This window comes from Lucilia sericata, unplaced genomic scaffold (assembly GCF_015586225.1).
Source record: "Lucilia sericata isolate MDLA Ls3-8-SP2 unplaced genomic scaffold, ASM1558622v1 Contig000757F_arrow, whole genome shotgun sequence".
NCBI classification, from domain to species: Eukaryota; Metazoa; Arthropoda; class Insecta; order Diptera; family Calliphoridae; genus Lucilia; species Lucilia sericata.
Genome location: NW_023994754.1, coordinates 47,903 through 68,175, shown reverse-complemented (window position 1 = coordinate 68,175; position 20,273 = coordinate 47,903). Strand labels below are relative to the sequence as shown.

General features: G+C 34.1%; 2 protein-coding genes across 6 annotated transcripts in view; both read right to left on the bottom strand.

The window, feature by feature from the left end:
- LOC119607873 (protein split ends) overlaps window positions 1–20,273 on the bottom strand; it is a 47,166-nt gene that overhangs the window by 1,713 nt on the left and 25,180 nt on the right. The window contains 6 exon segments of the mRNA XM_037961996.1: window positions 1,568–1,602; window positions 1,604–2,750; window positions 3,694–9,705; window positions 9,773–9,978; window positions 10,041–10,117; window positions 10,230–10,575. Of these exon segments, the coding sequence (XP_037817924.1) occupies window positions 1,568–1,602; window positions 1,604–2,750; window positions 3,694–9,705; window positions 9,773–9,978; window positions 10,041–10,117; window positions 10,230–10,396 (7,644 nt within the window). The 5' untranslated portion in view covers window positions 10,397–10,575.
- The window catches only part of LOC119607871 (6-phosphofructo-2-kinase/fructose-2,6-bisphosphatase 1), a 28,691-nt gene continuing 22,107 nt past the window's right edge, over window positions 13,690–20,273 (bottom strand). For 3 of the 5 annotated variants that reach the window (XM_037961991.1, XM_037961992.1, XM_037961993.1), the window contains exon 2: window positions 13,690–18,478. In XM_037961991.1, coding sequence (XP_037817919.1) covers window positions 15,454–17,817 — 2,364 coding nt within the window. In that variant the 5' untranslated portion in view covers window positions 17,818–18,478 and the 3' untranslated portion in view covers window positions 13,690–15,453. The remainder of the gene's footprint in view (window positions 18,479–20,273) is intronic. The other 2 variants (XM_037961994.1, XM_037961995.1) reach the window with 1 other exon arrangement.

The window sequence follows — 20,273 nt, the reverse complement described above, 5'->3', positions numbered from 1 at the left end:
CTAGGTACCTATCTATGTATCTATCTATGTATCTATCTATCTATCTATCTATCTATCTATCTATCTATCTATCTATCTATCTATCTATCTATCTATCTATCTATCTATCTATCTATCTATCTATCTATCTATCTATCTATCTATCTATCTATCTATCTATCTATCTATCTATCTATCTATCTATCTATCTATCTATCTATCTATCTATCTATCTATCTATCTATCTACTATCTATCTATCTATCTATCTATCTATCTATCTATCTATCTATCTATCTATCTATCTATCTATCTATCTATCTATCTATCTATCTATCTATCTATCTATCTATCTATCTATCTATCTATCTATCTATCTATCTATCTATCTATCTATCTATCTATCTATCTATCTATCTATCTATCTATCTATCTATCTATCTATCTATCTATCTATCTATCTACTATCTAATCTATCTATCTATCTATCTATCTATCTATCTATCTATCTATCTATCTATCTATCTATCTATCTATCTATCTTTCTATCTATCTATCTATCTATCTATCTATCTATCTATCTATCTATCTATCTATCTATCTATCTATCTATCTATCTATCTATCTATCTATCTATCTATCTATCTATCTATCTATCTATCTATCTATCTATCATATCTATCTATCTATCTATCTATCTATCTATCTATCTATCTATCTATCTATCTATCTATCTATCTATCTATCTATCTATCTATCTATCTATCTATCTATCTATCTATCTATCATCTATCTATCTATCTATCTATCTATCTATCTATCTTCTATCTATCTATCTATCTATCTATCTATCTATCTATCTAGTATCTATCTATCTATCTATCTATCTATCTATCTATCTATCTATCTATCTTCTATCTATCTATCTATCTATCTATCTATCTATCTATCTATCTACTATCTATCTATCTATCTTCTATCTATCTAGCTATCTATCTATCTATCTATCTATCTATCTATCTATCTATCTATCTATCTATCTAGCTATCTATCTATCTATCTATCTATCTATCTATTACTATCTATCGATCTATCTATCTATCTATCTATCTATCTATCTATCTATCTATCTATCTATCTATCTATCTATCTATCTATCTATCTATCTACTATCTATCTATCATCTATCTATCTATCTATCTATCTATCTATCTATCTATCTATCTATCTATCTATCTATCTATCTATCTATCTATCTATCTATCTATCTATCTATCTATCTATCTATCTATCTATCTATCTATCTATCTATCTATCTATCTATCTATCTATCTTCTATCTATCTATCTATCTATCTTCTATCTATCTACTATCTATCTATCTATCTATCTATCTATCTATCTATCTATCTATCTATCTATCTATCTATCTATCTATCTATCTATCTATCTATCTATCTATCTATCTATCTATCTATCTATCTATCTATCTATCTATCTATCTATCTATCTATCTATCTATCTATCTATCTATCTAATCTATTATCTATCTATCTATCTATCTATCTACCTATCTATCTACCAACTTACATCTTCTGTGGCGGTTGTTGTTATAATAATTCCATCATTTGGTTGTACTATTTGTTGTTGATGCTGTTGAACTGGTGCTGTTTGGTTGTTGAATTTGTTGGCAGCGGTGGTGGTTGTAATGTATTTGGTGTTGCGGTTGGTGCGCTGCTGTTATTTGTGTAATAAAATGTTGTTGAATTTGTTGATGCTGTTGTTGTTGCTGCTGCTGTAATTGATTTTGATGTTGTTGTTGTTGTAACTGTTGTATTAATTGTGATGATTTTGCGGCAATAGCTTGTTGTTGTTGCTGCTGCTGTTGTTGTAATAGTTGCTGAGGAGTTTTACGTGGTTTACGCTGTAAAGCCGAATGTTGATGGGCATTTTTATTTAAAATAATTGGAGGCGGTAATGTTGATGTTTGCTGTTGTTGCTGCTGCTGTTGTTGCAACTGCATTAATTGTTGCTGAGCTATGTTAGAGATTTGAGGATCGGAAGTTGCAAAAAATGTTGCTAGATTACTATTGTTATTATTACTATTTGTTATTTGTGTTTGTACGTGGGTCGTTGCCGTTCGCGATATTTTAGATAGGGGAGGTGCCTCGGCAGCAATACTTAAACGTCTACTTAATGCCTCCATTGCCTGCCTATGTTTGGCACTATTTATGTTACTATTAGCCGTAGCAGTTGCTGCCACCGCTTTAGCATGTGCTGTTTTCCGTTTATTACGTGGTGGAGTTTTTACAACTGCTTCTAATGATTTTGTAATTTCTAGGGGAGATTTTGCTGGCACAGTTATAGAAATTTGTTTCATATGTTGTTGCTGTTGTTTGCGAGATGTGGTTGCTGCTGCAGAGACATTTTTATTTTTTGTTGTGGTTTTTGTTACTATAGCCTCGCTGCTGGAACGTGGTAATGGCTGAATTGTTATAGTTGTGCCAAAATTATTAGTAGCTGTTACCGCAGCAGCTGTCGATGACGTTAGGGTTGGTTGAACGATAATATCGGTTGGTGGCGTTTTAATTATGACATACTTATTTCCCCGTGAATCTACTCCAATTTGTTTATTTTTAGAAATTTTTGTATCAGATGGCTTGGCTTGGGATACAGAGGAAATGGCAGGAGAGCTTAGAATTTGTTGATTTATAATTCGTGCTTTATCAGGTTTTTGGTTTAAGTCGGAACATGGAGTAGGTGATGAGGATTCCTGTAAAAAGAAAGATGTAAAATAGTAAGTAAGTGAAGCCATACGGCTGCTGACAAGCCGTGAGGCTTAGTGGGTCCTTGAATTATGAATAATTACTAAAAAAGGGAAGTACGTACTTAATTAAGTAAGTAAGTAAGTAAAGTAAGTTAAGCAAGTAGTAAGTAATAAGAAGTAAGTAAGTAAGTAAGTACGTAGTAAAGAAAGTAAGTAATAAGTAAGTAAGTAAGTAGTAAGTAAGGCAAGTAAGTAAGTTAAGTAAGTAAGTAAGTAAGTAAGTAAGTAAGTAAGTAAGTGAAGTTAAGTAGTAAGTAAGTAATAGTAAGTAGTAAGTAAGTAAGTAAGTAAGTTAAGTAAGTAAGTAAGTAAGTAAGTAAGTAAGTAAGTAAGTAAGTAAGTAAGTAAGTAAGTAAGTAAGTAAGTAAGTAAGTAAGTAAGTAAGTAAGTAAGTAAGTAAGTAAGTAAGTAAGTAAGTAAGAAGTAAGTAAGTAAGTAAGTAAGTAAGTAAGTAAGTAAGTAAGTAAGTAAGTAAGTAAGTAAGTAAGTAAGTAAGTAAGTAAGTAAGTAAGTAAGTAAGTAAGTAAGTAAGTAAGTAAGTAAGTAAGTAAGTAAGTAAGTAAGTAAGTAAGTAAGTAGTAAGTAAGTAAGTAAGTAAGTAAGTAAGTAAGTAAGTAAGTAAGTAAGTAAGTAAGTAAGTAAGTAAGTAAGTAAGTAAGTAAGTAAGTAAGTAAGTAAGTAAGTAAGTAAGTAAGTAAGTAAGTAAGTAAGTAAGTAAGTAAGTAAGTAAGTAAGTAAGTAAGTAAGTAAGTAAGTAAGTAAGTAAGTAAGTAAGTAAGTAAGCAAGCAAGCAAGTAAGTAAGTCAGTCAGTCAGTCAGTCAGTCAGTAAGTAAGTAAGTAAGTAAGTAAGTATGTAAGTAAATAAGATTATACAAAATAATCACTTACCGTTTGGAATAACTCGTTGAATAAATGATCATGACTTTGTAATGGTGGTGGCTCAGAAAAACTTTCTGCGTTAGCTTTAGAACTTGTTTGACCCTGTCTATTCAAAGGTCTTATCCTTTGTAATGGCGGTGGTCCAACTGCTGTTGTTGATTGTTGCTGTGTTTGCTTTGGTCGTTCAATTATAAAGGATGTAATGTTATCTTCAATCGATAATTTTCGTTTGGTTGTTGGGATTATTTTCTTGTTGAGAGTTAATTGATTATGATTTAAAGCTAAAATATTATGCTGTTGTTGACTATTCGACAGTTTAGTCTCAATGGCGGGTAATGTTAGTTTACGCTCTGCGGTACGTTTTACGGTTTTGCTTACGGGAAGAATAGATTCAAAATCTAATGCTTGTTTTTTGCACGCCACTCCCTCCTTAGTATCGGAAATTTCAAAACATATGGTTTGACGCCTTTTGGCGGGTGGCAATTGCCTATTAAAGGATTCTTTAAATATTTGATTCCAAGAGTTTTTAGCCACCACTGTGTAGGTTGTCATGGGCTCATATTGTAAAGATGCTTCGCTAGTCGTTGGTACTTCCTCTTTGAGTGGTTGGTCCTCATGAACTTCCTCTATGATATTGTTAATAAGATCATCGGCATTTACGGCTTCGCCTATAGTACTATGATTAACATCCTCTTCCACCGAATGACTGTGATTGACAATACTATCGAATTCAATAAGAAATTCTTCGGCCGCCTTGTCGGCATCTGTTTGCAAAGTAGGGGACTGTGCAACATCTGCTGGTAGAGGCATTTCTTTAGGATGCACCACTTGAAATTCTCTTTCTAAAAGTGTATCTTTTTCCTCCAGTTGCAGATTATCTTCAATAATTATATCCTTGTCTTGGATTACTGGGGGCGGCGTTGACAAAACAACGTCACTTTCAACGATGACCTCTTTTTCGGGCGTTATCTGAGCGGGTATATTGTGATCACATTCAATAATACCCTGCGGTGTTAAGGGTTCACATTCAATAATTAGATCTTTAGCTTGCGGCGTTAAAGGTGTTTGCATGGGATTTTCAATTTCCTCTTCTATATAGTTTTCCAGCGGAGTGCAGGGCATTGCTATGTTATTTTCAAAATCAACTGTCATGCCATGAGCGTGTGGAGGATTTATTAGTTTATCGAATGTTTCACAGGCGATAATAGGTTCGGCCGTCGTTTCTTCGATTGTTGCTGTTTGAAGTTTTGTCTCGTTAAGATTTTCTGTTTCTGGGTTTGTGATTGATTGAAAACGGGTTTCGATTTCTGATTCTGTTTCTTGTGGAGTTGCTGAATGTGTCTTCTCTAAAGTTTCACTTTGCTGCGGTGTTATAGGCCGAGGACTAAGATGGTTTACAAGCTCAATTTCTTGGGGTGTTATGGGTCGTACAATTTTCTCATTTTCTTTGGGAGTTGTAGGTCGAGCGATTACCTCTTTTAAAAGTGAATCTTCTTCGTCGGCTATGGACGAAGAAACGTTTAATTCATTAAATTTCTCTTGTACTTTCGGGGTTAGGGGACGTATTGTAATCTCATTTAACGATTCAATCTGTGCTTGAAGTTGGGTATTTTTAAACGGACTTAGATTTTCACTTTCTATTACAACTTCACGCTCCTGGGGAGTGGCTGGCGGTACGCCGGGAGAGAAAGGTTTCTCTAACTTTTGATCATTGTGCGTTTTATTCGTATCGATTGAATTTGTTATACTTGGAGTAGATGTATTGTTATCTGTAGTATCCAGTAAGGTTAAGGGAGCTTCTGCAGGTTCAGATTCCTTTAACATGTTCTCAGCTGTAGATTCTCTAGGCTTTGGAATGTGTGATGTTTCATTTTCCTGTGAGTTGGTAATATCAGACTCCATAGAAAATTGAGAATGGATTTCCTTATTGCAATTTTCTTCAGGAGATTCAGCTGCTTCTGGTTTACTAATTTCATTTGTATTCTCATTATTGGAATTTTCACATATTGCACTATTATTTTCAATATAAGCTGTTGTTGCGCTTTCAACTTCTATTTCATCGTTGACATCTGTTGTGGGGACATTACTTTCTTCTATGTTCTCTAGAACAGCTATTGTCTCTTCTGTAGTAGTTTTTGGTTTCAATTGAACATTTTCAGCATTCTCTTGATTCTCTTGATTTTCTTCATTTACTTCTTTAATGGTTTCAATTATTAAATCAAGATTTTCAGTGCTTCCACTCGGAACAGATTTATCGAAATTTTCCGAATTAGAATTATCACTTTGAGGTTGCTTTACTTCAGAATTATCCTTCTCAACTATAGTTTTTAACATTTCCTCTGAATTTTCTTTACTTATACTATTGTCACACTCCTTATGATTTTCCAACTCTTTTTCAATTGTTTCAACAACATCTTCCATTGATTGGGTTTCCTTAACACTTTCGAGCAAACTACATTTCTCGGTATTTCTTGAGTCATTTATATCCATCAAAGAACGTGACTTAAATAGCTCACTGACATTACGTCGTGGAGTAATTTTCACATGACGGCTTTTGGGACGTACTCTAACTTCACTTTTGTCTTTAGACATTGTTAATGGTATAAATTCTTCGTGAGACTTTTCAAAAGTATTTTGAATTTTCAATGTGTTGTCGTCTACACTCAAACGCGGGCGTTTAATAGATTTTGGTCCTGTATGTAGGGAATCCAAGTCCATACTAAAACGTCGTTGCTGCAACAACTTTTGTGTAGACTTTTCAAAGATGTGTGCTTCATCTTTGTATAATAAGTTTTCCTTTATTCCTTCATTTGGTTCAGTTTTTGCAACCTCAAGATTAGTAGCTTCTGGAACAGCTTCCTGTGAGCTATCTTCCTGTAATTCTCTTTGTACTGTTTCCATTTCCGGCTGAGGTGTTTGATTGCTTTGGAAGCGAAAAGTAGGTAGGCGTTCTTCACTCAGCATTGAAGTAGGTGAGCCAAATTCTGCTCCCGTATCCGAAGCACCCATGCTACTATTTTCATCGGTGGGTGTTGTGGTAATCAAACGCGTATCTATGTTTCCATCTACAATGGTGGGTTGTAGTTCCTGCTCCTGCTGTGAGTCACTTACAAAAGCTGGTTCAAATAATTGATCTGGCGATTTTACACGTATTTTAAAAACGTTTTCGGATCCTTGCTGTTGAGTAACGTCTTTGGTGTTCTCCGAAGTTATTTCAATTGCAGGCTTTGTTATCTCCTTAAGCTCACTTTCATTATTTACAATAACTTTGGGTGAGTTTGGAGTTTCTGTTACACTAATAGAGTCCTGGACTGAATCTTCTTCTAGCGGGGTTTGTAATGGCTCAACAATTTGAGAAATTTCTGCATTAACCTCATTTTCTGTTGTATCTACTTGGCTGGAGTTTGATTCTTCTGTCACAAAAGTCTCTGAGATTTCGGGTGTTAAGCTTTCAACGTTTTTCTTAACTTCTTCATTGCATTCATTAATGTCTATAACCTCTGCACTGTTTTCATTGCTTTCCTCTGCATGATTCTCTAGTTCTGTCTCCTCTACAACGTCTTGTTGCTCTACCGTAACATCTTCACCATTTAACAGCTGCATAGAGGACTGTTCTTGATTGCTCATAACATCGTTTTGTTCTACTGTTGGATTCGGTACTAATTCGTTGCTATCCAAAGTAATATCATTTTCCATTTGTTTCTTTCGAAATTCAGCTGTATTATTGTCACCATTTGGCTCCTCTAAAGAGTCTTTATTTCCTCCCGATAAATCCTCATTTTCTTTGTTTTCATTTGGTGCTAATTGTTGATCTTCCAAATACTTTGGTAATTCAATATGAGAGTTTTGTAAAATTTCTTGGCTAACGATATCAACTGAACTTTCTTCACGGTTCGTGTTGTCTTGATCAGTCACTATTATAAGCTCGTTTTCTGATGTGTTTTCAGAATTTTGCTGCAAATTTGTTTCCTCTTTATCTGTGTTAATTTCTTCCTCAGTATTAGGATTTGAGATGTCTAAAGATTTGTACTGTTCTATAGTAGCGTTAGCTGCTATCAGATTAGCATCTACTGATGTTATAGCCACAACTTCCGTATTACTTTTTTCCTCCAAACGTGTCTTATTGCGCGATTTAAATATTCTCTTGCCTCTCTCTTTAATGGGCAAATCTTTAACAGATATTGATTCTTCAAAACTATTGGCGTTTAACAAATCCGCTACCGGTGGTTGCGTTTGCTCCAATAGCGATTCTATTTCCGCCGCTAAACGTTGATCTTTTTCCGCCAACTCTGCTCGACTCTTGGCCATATCTTCTCTTAATTCCTCACTATTGGTTGAGGAGAGATTTTGTAATTTCTCCACGGATAAGTATTTCTTTTTGAAATGTGATATTGTAGGCGTGGTTGTGTCCTGTTCTTCTTCCTCCTCCTGAAAATCAAAACACGATAACGTAGTTGTTGAAGTAGCAGCCGAGGCAGATTTATCATTTATTAAGCCTACAGCCGAATCACTTTCTTTAGATTCGCTCAAAATGACATCAGTTTGTTGTTTTCTAGATTTCGAATTTTCTTGTTCTTCATCATCGTTTATGGTGATAATGGAGGGTTGTTCATCTTCTATGATTTCAACCACTGAAGAGCTTGAACTGTCCAAATCGAGGGCCATACATTTGGTGTTGTGGACGACGTTATCGGCTTGTATAAGTGATAAGTCACTGTTGAAATCTTGTAGCACCACATCACGTCGATCTTTTTTTGGTATATTCCGTATGCGTCCCGTGACCGAAGCTGGAGGTGTTTTAGCAACTGGTGTTGATGTTATCGAAACAACAGAAGCGTTGTGTTGCTCAGTCGATGGTTCTGAAAGGCTTTCATTATTCTCGTTATTCTCCACCACACTTCTGTCCTCCACAACAATTGTATCATTGGGAGTTTCATCATCATCACTCCAGTCTTCCAGCAGCATTCTACGTATTTCTTCGGCATCCTTTTTGGGTTTAGCAGAATGTAAAGTTGTTGTAGTTGTCGCAGCAGTTTCAACTTCTTTATCAGCCAAGCATACAACATCAGGATCTGACACTACAATAGGTGACGCTATCTCAACCGAAGTTTCTTTTTGCAGCTGTAAAGAGGAATATTCTCTCTTTTTGGGTATTTTTTGTATAGTCTTTGTGGACTCTGATAAATCAATACATACAGTAGTTATTTTAGTAGTTGAATCTTCGCTTGAATTTTTACAATGACGCAACGAACGTCTAGACTGCTTTTCTTCTGGCGATGAAGGAATTTCTGTATCACTGGGACAAAAATCGGAGAGTATTGCACTATAAGCACTTTCTTCTTTCTTTTCTTTAACGGTTGCCTTTTTATCCGTTTTCGATTTGTTTGTTCTTCCTGATCTAGTGGTTGTTTGTATCTCTGTAATTCTGTTATTTGTTTCTGTAGGTGTTGGGGGAGTTATTGCAGTTTCCACGCTATCAATTACAGCTCTGGTTTTGGTTACAGGTGTTGCTGTTGCATTTGTTTCTTTTTGAGCTGTAGGCGTTCTAGTTGCTCGTGTAGTTGCAGTCGTCGTTGTGATTGTACTTGCTTTGGTTTTACTATTAGTTTTGTTCTTATGGACAATTTCACTTTGTTGCGACGTTTGATTTCTATTATTACTAACATTCGTTGTTGCTTTAGCTACTGTAGCTCCTGCTGTTGCTGGTGTTAATTTTGAATTAGTTGTTGTGGATGATGAAAATGATGATGATGATGTTGTATTACTAGAACCCAAGGAATTTCTATTGCTGTGCATTTTACGATGTAAGATCATGACATTTTGTCGTACACTGGTAAAATCGCACAAATTACACTGGTAATTACTCGTATTAAGAGAAGCAGAAGTGTTTGTCACATTTTTGGTGTTATTTGAAGGTAGGCTCGAAGATGTACTCGTTGTTTGGGAGCCATCATGCTTTTTATTATTTAAAGTCTCTTCGTTATGGTTTTGTGTTATATTCAAGATTTTTGTTATTGAATCCTAAAAAGTTGGAAAAAATTTCTATTTTAATTTGACGATATTCATTTTTATTTGTTTATATACTAACCCCACTACGCCGTTTTTCTTTATATTCTGTTCCATCATCGTAATCATCACAGGTTCGTATTAACGGTTGACCCAATATCGCTTTAACAATACTATCTGGTCGATCATTTATTATCAAAGGTGTTTCCTTACGACGTGTTAATCGCTTAGCAACCTCCACGTCATTGGGAAACTTTTCCATGAAGGAGTTACCACTGTTATAGAGTGCTGTAAGTGAGGAATATATTGAAGATTTTTTGTTCTTTATAGAATTGGAGTGTTTTACTTACAGTAACCCTTTCGTATGAATTCTTCTTGTTTTGCACATTGAAAGGGAAATATTTGTTTTCCACTGCGTACATATTCACTGAAATTTATTGAAAAAGAGAGTTAGATATAAGAGTCAAAGTCCTATGAATGTACTTTATATAATTAAATAGCTCTAAAACATAATAAAGATAATTTAAATAGATACTTACTATGTATTTTCATTGAAAAACTTAACCACACAATAGGGTACACGCTTCAAATGTTTTATCAAACCCTCCGGATGACGATTTGGTCCAGTCACCTCACCCGGCCACCAATTATTGCCCAACTTAACCCATACTATATCACCATCCTTATAGACTTTGTCCTCAGACATAGTGTTTGATTAAGATCTGCCCGTGTATAATTAAAATAGAATTTAAATTATTTAAATAATTTTATTTTTTTTTTTTTTTCAATCGATGTTCCTGTTGTGTTGATTGATCTGACGCCACAATGGTCGTCGTTTTAGTCATAGTTATATGCCATGGATTTACATTTTATTAGTATTTAATGCTGTAAAAATATTGATAAATTAATTAATATTTATTTAATATTAGAATATCTTTTGGAATTTCGTTATACTATTCAATATTTTATAAAATTACAGCATCTTTTTTTGTTACAAATTAATAAAACGTACATAAAATTTTATAAATAGTACTTATCTCTTTAAAGGATCTCCCAAACATTCGCTTAGATGTACTGAGTAAAGAATTTGTTCAGATTGTGATGTAATTAAGATCATATTGTAGTAAAATTAAGAAATAATATTTCAATTTATAGTAATTGTTTATATAAAATGTTCAGGCGAAACGATTTTCTTTACGATACTTACCAAAATAGTTTGTAGACAAATTTAGAAGACAAATTTTAAGAAAATTTGTTTGAAAATAAGAAAATTTATTGTTATAAATTTTGGTAGAGGGATTTTTGTTCATCGTTAATTTTGACCTTCAAGTCATTTTCTGAAGGGGACTTATGTATATAAAACTAAGATGGGTGTAGGACCAATATTTTTAAGTGTTGTATACATCACCACAAATTCATAATACCCTCCCCAATATAGTGGTGTAGGATATACAAATTATATAAAAGTATCGTGGTAGACCCTTTACAGGGGTATAGATGTGATAATAGTGTCTCAGGTTTCATGGGAACAGGTTGCCCTACTTATCTAGTTCAGTTTATTTGCTGGAATTCTACGTGTCAGAGAGATAAAGGCAAGCAAGCTATGTTGAAGGCGACAACGCAATAAAAATCAATCTCGAATGGGTGGAAAAGGTTAGGCATTGTAAAGGAAAAGAGCCGCCATCTTATGTCGAAGAAGCCAAGAGGAGAAAACGTAACAATCTCTGCTATGCAGTACTCCGAAGGACGAAATCGAAATATACCATCACAATAATCGTGGGTCGAATCGGAATTTGCGCGTCACTGGTAAGCTACAACAGGGCTTAGACAGACAAAGCGCTTAATTACGACATTAAGGGGAAAATCGCAAAAGTTGCTATCGCTTAACAAAAGTGTTCTCAGAATACTAACGGGACTTATCACGGGACACTGTGGTCTCAAATATCATCAATTCATACTAGGTAACGCCATATTGAAGCTATGCACATTTTGTGGCTGCCAGCAGGAAACCTGTGAACAAATATTGTGCAAGTGTCCAACACTAAGGACTCGTTGAGAAAGAATCTAAGGTGCTGCATCACTATCCTCGAAGGATATATTCAAGCACTCACCAATGAATCCCGTTATTTTCATACGTCATTTAAACATGTTATGGTACACCTACGGGCTGCACAAAGGATCCAAAACAGGGTGGCTGTGCTTAGGGCCCTCTCTAATCTAAGGTAAAAATAAGATAAAGACCACGTGTTCATTTCTAAGCCACTACGGTCAACAGGGATGAGTCAAGTATAAAAAGCATGAAGGTGATCATCAACTAATTGTATAAATTTTATAAATTTTATTTATAAACAATTAATACAACCTTTAATAGAATACAGGGCCGCAATAAATGTTTTTCAATGCAAGGATCACGTGGACACCCACAACGATCCCAAACCCTTCTTCATGTTCCGAGAGTAAATCTACGAAACTTAACGGCGGTGCTGACTGGCCCTTCGGGATCCATGCAAGAAGACCAATAACTTCTGCTGGTACTGCCATGATTTGGAGGAAGAAGAGAGTATCACTTACTTTCTCCGTCATTGCCCCGCCCAAGCAGATCATATACTGAATCTGCAAGGTAGCAATTTCTTGCACGACTTAACGGATCTAACAGAGGTTGATAACCGAATGATAACTCCTTTATATAGATAACTCCTTATTTATACGATGATGACCGCCAACCTAACATAACCTATGGGGTCGGACTTAGAATTAGACATAGGGATTGATAATGCAAATCGATATTAAAAACTTTTTATGGGTCGATTATGGATAGCAGCCAAACTTCAGTTGAGTTGACAGCAGTCAACGCAACTGACATAAATCTTGTTATTATGAACTGCAACTTTCGTTAGTTGTCAAAAAGTTATCGATGTTCTGTCATCTGTGGTTATTTTGACAGACTAACAACTAAAAAATGTAAACAAACAATAAAAATATACAAACCCATTAAAAAAGAATGATCAAATCAACGACATTTAATAATAAAATATTATTTTTTTTTACAAAATTCAACACATTTATTTAAAAAAAACATCTTAACAACCACAAATTTCTAGTTCCAATTTGGCAACTGAAATTTGCAGCTGTCGGTTGCCAACTGTAATGTCATTTTGGCATCTGACAACTCAACTGGTGTTCGTTTGCTATCGATAATAGACCCATTAACTAAATCTGAAACTGTAGTTTTACGTGAATTGTACTTGAATATTTTTTAATCTCAATTCATACTTAATTCAATCCCATTTCTTACATAATTCAATCTTATTTCCATCTTAATTCAATAATACAATCATTGGCATTCTAACATAAACATAATTCTCATTTAGTTAAGAGTACTTTTGCAATAAATGGTTGGGTTTTAGTCAAATTTTATAAATTCTGAAATCAAGTACGAATCAGTCTCAAATCAAGTGCATTTTGGTATTAATAATATCTTTTACATTTTTAAATCAATTTTATTTTCATACTAAAATCAAATATGTTTTCGAGCTTAAATCAAACCTAAAATTCTCAAAATAATTACATATATTATCCATCCAAATAAGGCTTACATTACGTTTTTCGTACTTAATGAATCCGCACTTGAATCAATAACATATTTTGTACTTAATTTTTGTAAACTGTACTTACCGCTCTGGATCGATTCAACTACGAATTTCTAGATTATTTTTTTTCTGTGAAACGTGAATACGATAGTATTATTGACTGTTCAAACCTTAAGCTGTTGATGTGGTCTAAAACCTGGGTCAAATTGTAGTTTTCTATAGTTAAGCAAAATATTTTTATTAGATTTTTGACATAAATAGTTCCAAGTTTCCTGTAAAAGAATTATATAGATGGTATGAAATGAAAAAAGAAACACAATATAATGAAAACCAATTGTTTTTATTATTTTTTAGTAGTTTTTATTCCATTTATTTTTTATTCAAAATATGATAATGAGACATAAGAAAATTGTATTTATTTGAAATATAAGTTTTATTTATTTTTTAATCTAGTACAAAGAAAATATATCAGAGACACAATCAAATGTTTACAATTATAGGATTTTGTTTTTAAGTTTTGATATACAATAATATAAATATATATATATAATAAATTATATTAAGTATTTTATTTATTTAATAATAAGTTTACATGATTTATTTTCATTAAGTTAACATTAATTTCAGTCGAAAAGTCTTGTCTCTGCGTTTCGAGCACAAAAATGAATTTAATAAGAAAAAATATATATATAATAAAACAGAGAACAATTAATTATTTTATTAAAAAAAAGGAAACTTTACACTCAAAGGCAGAAAAAATGTTTAATAAAGTATAATTTTGTAGACATCAAAAGAAAGTAGTTCAGTCATGTTTATAACTATTAGATATTAACATTTTAAACTTGTAATAAATTTTAATTAAAAAAGGAAAAACTTTTTTAAACAAAACATGTTAAAGGCAATATAATAATTGTAGGTATTTCTACATATTCATTCTGTTGCCTTTTTAAGATTATTTTTCTGTCTTTTAATATTTCTATTTGTTTAACATTTTCAAAACCCTTGGGGTTGAATTTTTCTTTTAGTCTACTCTAATTTTTATGTTTAAGTAGTTAAGAGCGATGTGTGTAAAATTTAACTAATTTAGTTCATTTTTCAACAATTAAGTTTAAATTTCAATGACATAAGGAAATTTTAACACAAAATGATTTTCAGGAGCTAATATGAACATTAAAATGAAATTTTGTTTAAATTTTAATGGCAATAACATAACAACATAATCATCTGGTAACATGAATCTAAAATGGCGTTTTTTATTATGATAATAAAAACAGATGACACCTATACAATTTCTTTAATTTTAAAATAACACAGGACAACAAAATTTGAAAAATGTTAAACCAAAAACACAAAGTATACGTTTCCAAGGAATTTATCCATTACATGAGGCTTTCCAGATATCGTATTATGAAGTTCGAAAAATTTCTTTATTTTAAAGTCGACAGATTTTGGTCTTTCTGAAAAGATAACAAATTTTATAAATAGAAGGGTGTTCGAGCTGCTATAGCGTCTCCAACATGTCCAAAAACGGGTGATTTTCAAACGCACGGTATCTAGAAAACCTGATGTGATAGATACAATAAATCAGGATTCAACGCGTGCTCAATCCTTTAAAACAGTAAATTTTAGGCTTTGGGTTAAAAATTTGTTGTACAGTGTAATTTAAGAATTAAGAAATGGCTTTATATTTAGCTGCAAGAAAGGTTTAAACTATTTTAGAACAATTTATTGACTCCAAAATGTTTTATTAAAGAAAAATTAAATAATTTGTATTGAATTTTAAATAAAATATGAATTTTGATGCAAATTCTTTAATTAGAGAAAGTTTGTTGTATAAAGATCTTTTTTAACTATTTTTAATTAAATCTACTTAGTCCAAAGTACTTTAGTGGTCCAGCTGCCATTACAAAAAAAATCTTTAAAAAGAACCATTAAAAAAATCTAAAGTGTCATCAATTTTTGTTTTGGGTTGGAAAAAAACGTTTGAAAAAAATGTGTTTATTTAAATGATTTACATTTCTTTATGTTTAAAAAAAAAACTTTTATTGTAAATTGTAAACGACAATTGATTGATTGATTGAATTTCTACGAATTATAATGTATTAAAACGATTCAAATGAAACTGAGCCAGCAGTCCACGTTTGATTAGAACGCGTTTGTGTTGGCAACAATGTCACTGATGGATGGCAACGCTATTAGTGTTATTAGCATTACCATCCGAAGGGGTGTTGGTTGTGGTGCTGATGGTGTTGTTCGTGTCTGAGGAAACGGATGCAACTAGGCCATTGCCTATGATACCGCCGTTAGTCGCCTTAGTCACATCATCGCCCACAATCAACACCTTACCCACACCATCAGGAGCTACCAACTCACCGCTTAATCCATCAAGACCTAATGAAACATCTCCGGGTATCTTGGGCTTAGGACGATGTGTATCGACTGCATCGATGGGTAATTTAATATGTTCCACCTTACAGCCATAGGCCACTGGTGTCAATTTGATCACAGTGTGTAGTGGCACATACAGATAGGGCAATTCATCGGCCGACTTGTCCAGGAAGTAGGCAAACAGGCAACGTAAAACAGCCTGATGTGAAACTACTAAAACATTGCCTTGACGTTCCAATTCCATGATAACGGGCTCTAAACGAGCTACCAAATCTTCATAACTCTCACCGCGTGGATAGCGATAGGCAAATTTATTTTGATCTCTGGCGCTAAACTCTTCGGGGAAGTTTTCTTTTATCTGCTCATATGTCATTTCTTCACAATGACCAGCATCGATTTCATTAAGAGCCTTCCAACGTTCTTGTGGAGCCTTAACAGCGGCCACTGTTTGTATAGCTCTCTTCATCCAGGAGGTCCAAACTCTTAAGCCTTCTATATTCTGTTGCTCTATATAGGCCGACAAAGCTTTAGCATATAAACGACCACGCTCACTTAAATTGGAATCTCCACCAATAAGGCCCTTGAGATTATGCTCTGACTCACCATGACGGGTGAGATAAATGGTCCTGGGCGTTATGTGTATATTCATCAAATAGTAAACAATGCGTGATTCTACATGACCCTCGTTATTGTAAACGACTACCTTTTTGCCCGCATTGTAGATTTTCATAAAACTTAAATGCTCCTCCTTAACCTCATCGATAGGTTGATAACGTTCTTCATAATGTTCTATACGCTGCAGGAAATCACGCACTACTAAGTCGGTATTCATGTTGATATAATCAGGAGAACTGACTTTGACCTCCTTAATGTTTTGCTCAATGATGCTAGGATCATCACAAATGGACTCGACAAAGAACAAACGGAAGCCATGTTGTTTCACCACAATCTCATGTATTAATTTACGTCTATCATATGTAGAGTTGGTGGCATCAAAGACAGCTACGCTGCCTTGACCACTCAATAGCCATTCGCAAGAATCATGTAAGGCCTGGTTGGCACAACGATTGCGTATAGCCATGGCTTCTTCATTGTCAGCACGGAAGAACTCGTGAGATTTGTAGGCGCTAGTGGCATGGCGGCGATATTCACCCAAATTAAAGACCCTGGTAGCGATACCAATCCAGTTTAGATAACGTGCGAGTTTCTTCGAGATAAAAGTTTTGCCTCTAGCGGGCAAGCCAACCATGGCAATAACGTGGGGAGTGGAGACATCGGAAATGGCTCGCTCGCCACGTATGGGAAATGGTTTAGTCATCACGGTCTCCGAGGTGGGAGGCAAGAGTTTACGCAATTCATCGGGCATTTCACTGGGGCAAACGTGCAACTCGTTCTCTATGACAAGATCGGCGGTTTTCTTGAGCTGATTAAGCGAAGTGGTGCGCACACGTAAGGAAGGTGAGGTGTTGTAGGGCATATCCATGATGCTGGTAGCTGTCACAGATCTTACTAAAGTCGAATGTGGGATGTGCTGGACGACAGCGGCGTTAGCTGTGGAGGAAAGTAGTAGGGAATTTAAGAGGGTCAGTTGGGTTTGTGATTCTTGATTTTTGAGTTTTTGCTTAATTTGCTCAAAAGTTGGATAAGAACAACAGGAATTGGAACAGGTTTCCTCTGCCTCGTCAGTGGGAGAGGTAGAAGCGCTACCACTACCACATGAGTTCTGAGCAGTGGGTGGCGAAAAATTCAATGAAATTCCCGCAAAGGGCGAGGACGGTGGGGATGGGGTATTAGAATTGCTAGCTGAAGGCGGAGGTGTAGGCGGAGTGGGTGGAGGCGTAGGTGAGGTAGGAGCTAAAGTATGCAACAATGGTGTCTGTTGTAGTGTTAGGGTTGCAGAAGAAGTGGATGATGATGATGAGGATGACTCTGATGCTAACGCTGATGAAGTTGCATCTAAAGATGGTGGAGTTAATGCAGTCGTGCCTGATGTTATTAGCGATGATGATGGTGGTGATGAAGCTGCTGATGGCTGTGATGAAAGTGTGTTTAATGCAGATGATGTCAATGATGATGATGACGATGATATTAATGAGGATGATGATGATGATGATGATGCGTTTGCCGTTTTATGTTGAATGTTATTCATATATGTAATGTTTTATTAAACAGTTGTTGAAAAAGAAATATATGTGTTATATATAAATAGAAATTAAATGAAATACAAAATTTCTGCAATTGTTAGTAATTTATAAAAAAAAAAAAACAGGACAATTAGAATGTAACCAAATGTTCAGTTTTTGTTTTTCAAAAAAAAAAAAAAAATATTTCCAAAGACAAGACTTTTTTTTACAAACTATAGTTTAAGTATAATGTTTCTAATAAAATTGTAATATATAAAATAAAATATAAGTTCTCTCCTTCTCTTCTCTAAGGTTTCACTTCCAAAATAATATCACAATCGTTTTGGCCTTCGTATAAGGAAGGTGGCGATTTCCTTTCTTAATCCAAACAAAAAATATCAATAGTTTCTATAAAAACAAAAAAAAACTCAAACTTAAACCAGTTCAGTGCAAGTCTTTCTTTACAATTCGTTTCGTTTCACAATCAATGTGATCGACACTTTCGCTTAAATGGATTTTGTATACTAAAGTTATCACAGCTCACGGCTCTTGGTTCTTGTAGTGGGCAGTCTTAAGACAATTTCTTTTTTAACTTTCTTTGTTTCTTTCTTGCGGATTTTTATATGTTCTTCGAAAAATATATTTCTCTCACTATTCTCTCTATAAAACAAGTTTGCAAGTTTTTTTCTGCAAATAAAATTATTAAGAAATAAAAGATAGAAATATTGTTTTAAACAAATGTTTATGATAAATGTGTTAAAATACAAAAAGAAAAAGTTGTGTGACAATTTCAAGAAGAATAAAATGTCGCGCAATATGTTGAGAAATAGAAACCCCATGATTTGAAATAAATTAAAAATAAAAGAATTTATGCAAATGAAATAATAATAATTGTTTTTTTTTATATTTACAAAAACATTAATTAGCATTTGGGATTTTTATAATTACTGAGAAATATTTAATTAAATCAAATACTATTGATTATCTGGCGTAAATAAACCTCTATATAATACATGTGAGCAATATAACATCTATTAAACAAATGTAAAAAGTGTGGAAATTCGCAATTATAGGTAAATTTTCGTTAATTTAACGAATTGCACATTTTAATTTGATGAAACGTAGAAATTAGCATTTTGTGAAAGTTACTTGTTTTTTTTAGATTTAACAGAGCCCTGAAATTCTATGACTAAAGTGCTCGATACTATTTTATATACAAATTTTATCTAGACAATACACCACTTAAATAGCCTACAATCAGATCAAAACTTTAGCTGATTTTTATAGTATATACAAGCCAAACTTATAACTATTACAAAAATCTGAACTATAATTCTTTAACACGAAAGATATGATTCGGAAGCACATATAGCTTCCGAATATTAACGGATTTGATCCGAAGCAATTGATTTTTTGATACGTATTTTGAAGGGAGGTGTACCTCTCTCATGGGGAAAAATAAATACCTACGAATATCTATAAAATCAAGAAAAGAATAATAATACAAAATTTCCGGATTCCTATAAGATCCAATGTCCCAAAGACTTATAACTCGATGTTTAGAACCAAGAAAAGAAGGTCATTATTCAATCAATAAGGTCAATAGAAGGCAGATTTATATCTATTCAGCTTAATCTGAAGATTTTCAGATCAACATCATATTAACTAGAATATGAGAAATCCCATCAAGATCGCGTGTACCTCTGAAGCTATAAGTGAAGAGACTAGTGTAAAAAAGTAAACAGACGATTTGAGCAACACTCTTTATCACCTGAACCTTAGCGTCGATGGATCGATAGAGTTCAAATTTCGACCATGCAGCACCCAAAAAAACTTTGGGGTCATATTTCACAGCCTATTTACCAACGCACAAATGTCGAAGTAGAAACAAGGCCCTCAAAGCACTAGCCGGCAGCACTTGGGGTATGAATAAAGAAACCTTCAGTGTGGCCACCTTCGCTTAGTCATACCCTGTGCCAAAATGCTGCCCTAAGGACTGTAACAAGGTTAGAAGCCTACAAATTACCTCGAAACATCATCTACACGAGGGAAAGAAGGGCCTCTCATTCGGGGAACAAAATGTCAGGTTGACTAAACAGTCCCTCCTGTCACCAGAGGAGTCATTCCACCTTTAACATCACACAATTTGATGCTCCCCCAAAGCTTGGAAAGGTTCTCGTATATACGAGGAGAACACACAGGTTATGTGCAGGATCCAATAGAAAAGTCCTTGTATATGTCAACTTTGAACGAGATTCATAGGGACTCCATTAATTCTGAAGTCACAGGATACCGCATAAATGTCGTATTTGGAGGCCGCCCAAAGCCCATACCAGACACAGAAAACCTGTCGAAAACAGAACTACAGATCGATATGATGCAACAGACTGGCCACGACAGTATACTGCCTTCCCTAACGAACGTTCAGCATGGGATCATATATTGAACTGCTTAGCCAACCCAACTTCACTTTGTCCAATGG